The 8,874-nt window shown below is 31.1% G+C and overlaps 1 protein-coding gene across 1 annotated transcript; it reads right to left on the reverse strand.

The window, feature by feature from the left end:
* Nucleotides 1-5,331: 5,331 nt before the first annotated feature.
* Nucleotides 5,332-7,434, reverse strand: LOC109806148 (pectate lyase). The gene is made up of 4 exons (XM_020368527.3): nt 7,080-7,434; nt 6,277-6,934; nt 5,958-6,200; nt 5,332-5,871 (listed from the first exon to the last, which is right to left on the reverse strand). Exons 1-4 carry the CDS (start codon nt 7,307-7,309, stop codon nt 5,647-5,649), a joined length of 1,356 nt encoding a protein of 451 aa, XP_020224116.1. The 5' UTR covers nt 7,310-7,434; the 3' UTR covers nt 5,332-5,646.
* Between the last annotated feature and the right edge of the window lie 1,440 nt (nt 7,435-8,874).

Raw genomic sequence — 8,874 nt, forward strand, 5'->3', positions numbered from 1 at the left:
AATTCGACTTTCTGAAATCAAATTTGATTAGAAAGTTATTTGTGTTAGTTTTATTATTATTATTATTATTATTATTATTATTATTATTATTATTATTATTATTATTATTATTATTATTATTATTATTATTAAAAACAAGTATAAAAACTCGTACACAAATCATTTTTTTATCCGTATCCTTATATATTTTTTTATACATTCCAAATCGAATTAGTTAATGCTATATATCTGTAACTTGACTTGATAAATAATTTGGAATTTCAATAGAAAACTTGATTTTAGAATTCTAGAGTGAAAAGGGAATGTAATTTAAATCCAAATGTAACTCAGAGAAACAATTAAATCTTTTTAATGAAATTAAGAATGCAACGTAAAAGTAATTAAAGCTATATGAGAAAGTAAAGATACGTAAGAAAATTAACTTTTCATTAATTAGAATAACTTGAAGTGAAAAATGAAAAGAAAAAAAATAGAAGATATATAATGCAATAAAGAATAAATTATATCAACTTGAAACCACTAATGAGATTGACCCTTCTATGTTGGCTCTTTTGGGCCTTCTAAGTCAGTTATTAAGCCACCGTAAATAAGCCAAAATAGAAAATTTTCCTTTTATGTTGGTTAAATTTTAACTGAGGTAGAAATATGTGTTTGTGTGTAAGTCTCGATTATAGATCAAAGCTTCTTTCAACATTTTTGTGCTTTAAACAATATATCTCTATATACATTAAAAGATAATAAAGATAAGTGTTTTGACAACCTAAGCCGATTATAAATGCATGTATATTTTATTTACTCTTTTTTATATGCACACATATATGTTACCAAGAAAGTGGTAAATCCGGTGCAATGTCCAGAAAAAGAAAGTTAGCGACAAAATGAATATGCAATCCGGCAAGTGTAGTGTTTAATTGAAATCAGCAAATGATTATACTTTTTTCAATGCTAAAGCCTTTTGAAAAGTATCTAAACCTCAAGCATGCATGAACCAACGCACAAAATCAACCATACATTAAAGGAAAAAAAACATTCAAGAAAAAGTCAAAACAGTCTTGAAGTGCTTTAACTTAATACAATTGTCATATTTTAAGAAGTCTATAAATACAGTAAGACTTGAAAAGTTGAAGAATGATATCTAAACTCTTTAATTATAAGTTGTGTCAAAATTATTGGAGTTAACCTTAGTATAGCCAACACACAACTTTGATAAGAGCATTTCAATTATTATGTTAATAGTTAATTTTAATGTTTAATTACGCATGCATAATAACAACTTTAGAATAACTGGTTCGTTCAAAGATGTATTAGGTGTGACCAATATTATTATTATGTTGGTTCTTTGAACAAAGAATGTTATTCTTAAAGCATCTATAGTTGAACATTATTGTTAACTAGGACTACAATAATGTATTAAGACTATTATATGAGTTGATTGATGATAACATTTCACAAGTAATGGATATGCAAATATCAAGTCAGGCATACAAGACATTACTCATTTGACAATCCTTAGTCTCGTGGTTGATGGCTCCACATTGATCACATATGAGTAGAGGAATAGGAGTTCCCACCATCTATGTTTGTGCCCACATCAGGGTCTCCATGTGTTTGGATAAGACAACCAATTTTTGTTCTCTAAAGGTTGCTCCTCATTAGATATGTCCTCATTAGTTTCTTTAATATTTGTTTACTATAATTGGGGCCATGTAATTGTTGGAGGCCATGTGTCTTCAATTATTTCAAGAACTTCCTTAGGTGACTTCTTCATCAACTTTCCTCCATAGATAGCATCCATGAAAGATTTATTTTGGTAGGATAGTCCACTAGAAAAGATCTGTATTAACTACCCTTTATGATACATGGTGAGGACATTTTCTCAAAAAGTCTTAGAATCTCTCTCTCAAGTCTCATACAATGACTCTTGATCATATTGTGCAAAATTCATGATGTCTTGTTGTATCTTGGTGAACCTTGAGAAAGGAAAGTTTTTCATTAAAAATCATTTTGTGCATTCCTCTCATGTGGTAATACAACCATCTGGCAGGGATGATAATCACTATAGCATCCTATCCTTCAAGGAAAAGGATAACAAGTCAAACCTAACAATGTCTCTAGGAATGTTGTTATACTTGATTGTACCAATGATACTCAAAAATCTCTTGAAGTAACCTAGAGAATCTTCAATAGGTTGCCCTCCAAATTGGTCACTACTCTAAACTATGGATATGAGGTTCGATATCAATTCAAAGTTGTTAGCAGTCACTGTAAGTCGAAGGATGTTGTTAGTCACCTCAATGGCAGGGAAGAAGCATTCCTCCAAAGTGTGTTCTTCCTCCATGATGGCTTCTTCCTGCTCCACGTGATTTTTTGATTCCATATATGTTCTTCATGTGCCATGTATTCTCCCACATCAGCTAATTAATATGGTTGAATTTTATGCCTCCTTCTTCAATCTACGAGATATTTTTTTTATCTCAAAACCATACTCTAAAACAAGTTTTTTTGAGTGGTTAGCATAAAAACATGAGATCAAAAGTGGTTAACAACAAAAATTCAAAATAAAATAAAATAAAACACAAACAATTAAGAGTGGTTAACAACAAAAAGTAAAACAAAAATAAAATAAAATAGATATTCAAATCATCTAAAATCCTTTTCAATTGATATTTGTTTGGAGCCTATCCCTAAGATTGGCGCCAGAAACTAGTTGTGTGTACACTTAAGACAAGTGTGTCTTATTGTAGTAGTAACAATGAATAAAGTCTAGATATCAAAGGTAAAGGACTAAATTCAAGCAATTACCAACTTAATCTTGATTTTTAGCAGTTTGAAGAAATAAGATTGATAGTGAGAATACATTATAGTAATTTAGAAACTTAAAGTAGAAAATAGATTGATTAAGATTCAAAGATTAAAAATCTTAGAGTTGTGATTTATTACTCCCGATCCCCCTAAGATAAATTTCACAAATTATAAAAGTTGTTTACCAATTTACTTATGAAATTGTTAGTGCCCCTTAATCCAGTAAGTCAACAATGTTTACCTTAGAAAAATATCAAATTGATTATAAGAGGTTTATTCATAAAATAAAACATAAAAATGTAGAAGCAAATTAATAAATTAATTAAATTGAAAATTAAGAAAATAAGTTTAATTATGCAAATTGTCATAATTCAATTATTTTATGATTTTTTTAATCAAAAGAGTTAGATCATACATTTATAATTAACTTAAATAAGAATAGAAAACACTAAAATAATATGACAATTAATAAAAAGAATTCATTCAATTCATCATTAAGTGTTTACAAAGAACAATTACATTATAACTCTAGAATAGAGAAATTAGCTAGACATGATAGGTGAATAACCTAACATGATACTAAAGTCCATTAAATAAAGAGGAAAAATTAATTGTAAGTGGAAGAATCTTTCTCCAAGAGTTTGACTTTTAACCCTTTATAGAAACTCAACAAGGACATTGAAAGAGAGAAAAAGAGAAAATATGAAACTAAAACTAAAAACGATGATTACAATGTACTTTGAATACTCCTATTTATAATTAAAATTAGGATAACCTCTTGCAAGCACGACCATGCTTCAAAAGTATATAGGTGTGAATCTTTTAATCTTGGGGCATGCATCACTCATGCACTATCGTGCATATTAGGAAGTAAAATTGCACTTCCAATCATGGATGTACATGTTCTAGCGTGTGCTTATATGTAGAACAACCATGCATAAAGTTTCAACCATTTTTTTTCAATTTTTTGGTCTTTACTTGCATGGGTTTCCTTTTTTACATCCTTTTACCTATTTGTTGCCCACTTAATAAAAAGAAGTGAATTTTGCCAACAAATATGATTATAAATAGAAGAAAAAAATAATGGTTAAAAGCATAGTTTTAAAAATCGAACCGGTCATCGAACCGGTTAAGGTATTGGGTCAGTGGGTCAAAGGTTGAACCGGTGGGTCACTGGTTGAACCGCATGACTCGATTTTTATTTATTTTTATTAAAAAATATTCATATTAAATATATTTATACTTATAAATTTTAATAAATTCATATCTTATTTTAAATTTAAATTTTTCTATCTTATTTAAAATTATTTTTATTTTTATTTTGTAAAAAAATACATAAAAAAATTACATGTTAAACGGTATATTAATACAAATTAAAAATATAAATAATATGTACATATATAATATGTTTGCAATTAATATCACAAAATAATATATGTAATATTTACATAGATATTGAATTATTAAATATATAATTTAAAATTAATAATATACTATAAAAGTTATTTAAGTTGTATATATTGCAAACAAATATATTAGAACAAGTAGTCATTGTTATATTTAATAAGACTCCTTGCTTTTTCATTAAGAGATTCAATTTTCATTATTATTTTTGTGATTTATGGTCCCTTAAAAAAAAAAGTGGTTGAACCGGTTTGACCCACCGGTTCACCGGTTGAACCGGAAAATTGACCGGTTCAATCCGGTTTGAAACGGGTCGACTGCATAACCGATCCAACTTCAGATTCGGACCGGCTGGACCACCGGTTCCCGGTCCAACCGGTCCGACCGGCCGGGTCGGTCCGGGTTTTAAAACACTGGTTAAAAGTATGGTATAATATAACAAATTGAGGATTAAACAAACATTTCTCTTTAAAACTCATTAGGTCAAGGTGCACCTAGGGGACCCATGTACACGCGACCATTTTTATGATAAAGTAGAAAGTGCCTCACTCCGTATCATTGTCACAACATGTTTAAAAGGAAATATTTCCTTTTAAAGAAAACATGTCAAAAGGAGATCTAGAGGTGCTAGAACTACAAAATGCTTCAATTTCTAATTTGATGAAGATTCACAACCTTCACAAATGAGATATTGAGGTCATAGAGTATTTCTCTCTAACTTCTATCTAGAAATTTGAAAATTTTAACTTATGTAAGTTTCTTTTTTGAATTATTTTTGTATACCTCTACCCTCTCTAAGTCAACTTGCACTTTAAGGTATAAAATATATGTAACTTAAATGTAAGGTCATCTCAAATCTAACTTTTAATTCATAAGGATAAAAATAACAAAAAGCATCACATGCATAAGTATATACATATATATAAAATAAATATGCATAAAAGAAAAATTATAGTGTTACAAAGAGTATTTTGAAATAATATAAAAAAAATATTTTAAAATTATTGTGGGTGAATAAATTAAACATTCATCCATAGAAAATGTTAATGAACTTATTAAATTTGTTTTTGCTTGTATTTTATTAGTTTAATTATTTGTTTTTTGCTTGTATATAACAAAAATATATATAATCCGAATAAAAAAAAATCAATTCATTCGTGTGAAGGGCTACAAAATGGATAGAATTAAGCCAAAATTGGGGAGAATTAGAATTCTTTTTTTTCTGTTTTTTTTTTTTTAGAAGTACAATTCGACACCACCTATGAGCTTCTGTGGCAGTCAAATGTGAGGTTTTCTCTCATGACTGTACAATAATTCTCTAGGAAAAAATAAAGCCATATAAATTGGTGGGTACATCTTGCTTTGCTCTCTTTTCTGTCTTTCCATCGTTTGACATTGTGAAGAAGGGAATTAATGAATGGGCACGCAAGGCCATAGTAATTAACAAGGTAGACCCACTCTGCACCTAAGGCTTCCAGCATAGCGTGTCAGCCTTCCCACGTAACTCCCTGGCTTAGCTGTGATCATGTCTTGCCTTGAGAAGGGTCTGTTTACGAGCTCAGGCCCTGATTCCACAAAAAATGCTCCATTCATGTATACATCGTTGATTGATCTCCACTGCCAATTCTTCCAAATGCTCTCATCTGTGTATTCTCTCTTTGTAATCTTCACAAACACCAAACAAATTATGTTATGGAATGTTTATCATTAGCTCCTGATGGTGTTTAATGTTTAAGGATTTAAATACATACCTCTTTTGCAAACCTGATGTTAGGACCTATAAATCGGTTACCCTCGCTGATGATGGTGGGGTTCTGGCTGCCACCAATGGCATACATTTCCCAGTGAGTGTAGTCGTTATTAACCGAATGCACAAAACCATATCTCACTCTGGGCATCCTTTGAACTAATCTCTTCCCAAAGTGGTTGAATGCCAGTGTCACTTGCATGACTTTATCAGATTCGCATTCGTCACGAGCACCGAACAGGAACGCCTGCACCATGCATGCATGCACACACATTACGTAAAATAAGATATACACCAAATCTTATTAACAGAATTATGATTACCTCGTTGTGGTCAGTGAAATGGCCGTTGGAAATGGTGATAGCAGTGGAGGCCATGATGACATCAATGAGTCCATCGGAGCAGTTTCTCATGGAAACGTGATCGATCCAAATGTTGCTAGCACCGAAGACGGAAATTCCATCGCCGTCACTCATAGTCCTTTGCCCAAAATGGGTCTCGGAGTCTCTGATAATGCCACCCTGACCGACCTTGATGTCGTAGATCTTGATCCCGTGGATGATGATGTTACTGACAAACTGAACAGTGAGGCCAGCGCCGTTGGCAATGTAAACCTCAACTCCTCTTCCGTCGATGGTCTTGTTGCTGTTCATGATGAGCTCCTGCTGGAGGGTGATGAGCATGCTGCGTGCAAAGATGATCCAGAGTGGACCATCGCGTGTGACCGCGTGACGAAGAGTCCCAGGTTTTAGGTTAACCAATTCATCGTCTGAGGGGTCTGTGACAACGTAGATGGGACCACCTTTGCCTCCGACCGTGTTTCTGCCGAATCCCTGCACGCAATCTGCAAGCTTCTGCCTGTTGTTGGCCCAGTTAGGGTCACACCTCCAGCACCTGTCAATGGGGTTGGTGGCCAAGCATTCTGCTCCCTTGTTTCTCCCCTTCAGGTTCCTTCTTGCATTATTCTTTCCAACTATAAGGCTGTTATACATTCATCCAAATTCGCTTTATCAATATAATATAAACTATATATATCAAATAATTGCATTAAGTACTAGATCAAAATGTGTGCACAATATATATGCATGATATGAAATTGAATATGATTTGGTATGAGAGGGCTCACTCGCTAACAGAGGTAGTGAGGTTGCCGGAGAGTGAATAGGGGTCTTGAAAATAAGCAGCCTCGCTGTTTTTTTTAGCAGTTTTTGCCCTTTCCTGCCAATAAGGATCGAAGTCATTGACATGGTTCTGCCAATACTCATCTTTCTCCAAGATATTGGCATTCAGGGTAGGAATAATGACGGCCAAAGAGAGCAAAATAAGAAAAAAATGATTGACTTCTAATCTCGCCATATTTGTTCCTTTTCTTTGTTATTGATGTTGGCCAAGGTTTGGAATACCTCTAACCCTGGCCAGCAAGGGAAAACGGAACCCTCCCTTGAGGACTACTGAAAAAATACAAGAAGTGGTTCGAATATTCATGTTGAATGGGGATCGTATTTATATGCTACATGGGCACCGAAAACAAAGCATGGAAATCCAAATTTGGATCATGGAATTAAGGCTGAAAGAACGGTTTACCTTTGACTATGAAAAACTCAGGTATAAAACTTTGCAATTGAAATTTCTTATTTTCGTACAACCATAAAAAAAATGACTTATCTTCATTTCTCCCTAAAAAATAGGCATCATAGGAATTCCAAACTAAAATAAACAAAATTATATTATAATCAAGTTATTTCAATTATTAACTAGCGTGTTTATTAACGTGATTGAAAATCGATTTAAAAAAATTATACATGCAATTCAACTCCCTTTTCTTATGAATTATTTTGTATATTTCAATTAGATGATTATGGTATTAATCAATTTTATCCAAAAGTTATACAAATTTTACTTTACAGAATAATCCATCAAAATTTATGTACTTTTCAATATCAAAAGACTCATTCTTTAAATATCACAAAATTTATTGAGTTAATCACCTATATACATTGCCAATGTAAAAAAATTTTACACTGACAACCAATTATATCTCTTAATTGTGTTATGTTACTGTAAACACATTTACTTTTAACAGTGACGTGACACAATTAAGATATATAATTAGTTGTCAATGTAAAAAAAACTTTATACATTGCCAATGTAAAAAAATTTTACACTGACAACCAATTATATCTCTTAATTGTGTTATGTTACTGTAAACACATTTACTTTTAACAGTGACGTGACACAATTAAGATATATAATTAGTTGTCAATGTAAAAAAAACTTTACACTGACAGTGTATAGGTAATTACACTATAAGAAAATTGTCATATAGTGACACACACCTTATAGTGACATTATACATGTCACTAAAAATTACTTTTACCCACACAATAACTACAATATATGTTGGTATATTATTAAAAAGTGTGGATATAGGATATAGTGACACACAAAATATATATTGTTAAATCTCATTCAAAATCAACACTAAAATTGTGTGTAACTATATGTCAAATAGACATATATACATATATATATATATATATATATATATATATATATATATATTATACCTATAATGACACTTTTTATATGTCATTATATGTAACATTTCTTGTAATGTTAACTCAAATTTATTTATGTTATTTTAAAAAATTAATTAAATATTATCATATTTTTATGATAAAAAAATCTTTAAAAATTTCAATCCAATACATTCCCTACCTTAACCCTCAAGCTGATTGTAGTACATTAGAGTGATCCATATCATAGAGGAAAATGACCCAAAATATATGAAACCTCATTAAGAAGATACCTTAACCTTTCGTAGAAATCTACAATTGTATGACAAACTTAAAAGGAAGAGACAATGTTTTCACTCGTGTTTACAAGGATGGTTATATCCATCCAAATCAATAAAGAATAAA

Source organism: Cajanus cajan, chromosome 3, assembly GCF_000230855.2.
Source record: "Cajanus cajan strain Asha chromosome 3, NIPB_CcT2T_4, whole genome shotgun sequence".
Taxonomy (NCBI): Eukaryota; Viridiplantae; Streptophyta; class Magnoliopsida; order Fabales; family Fabaceae; genus Cajanus; species Cajanus cajan.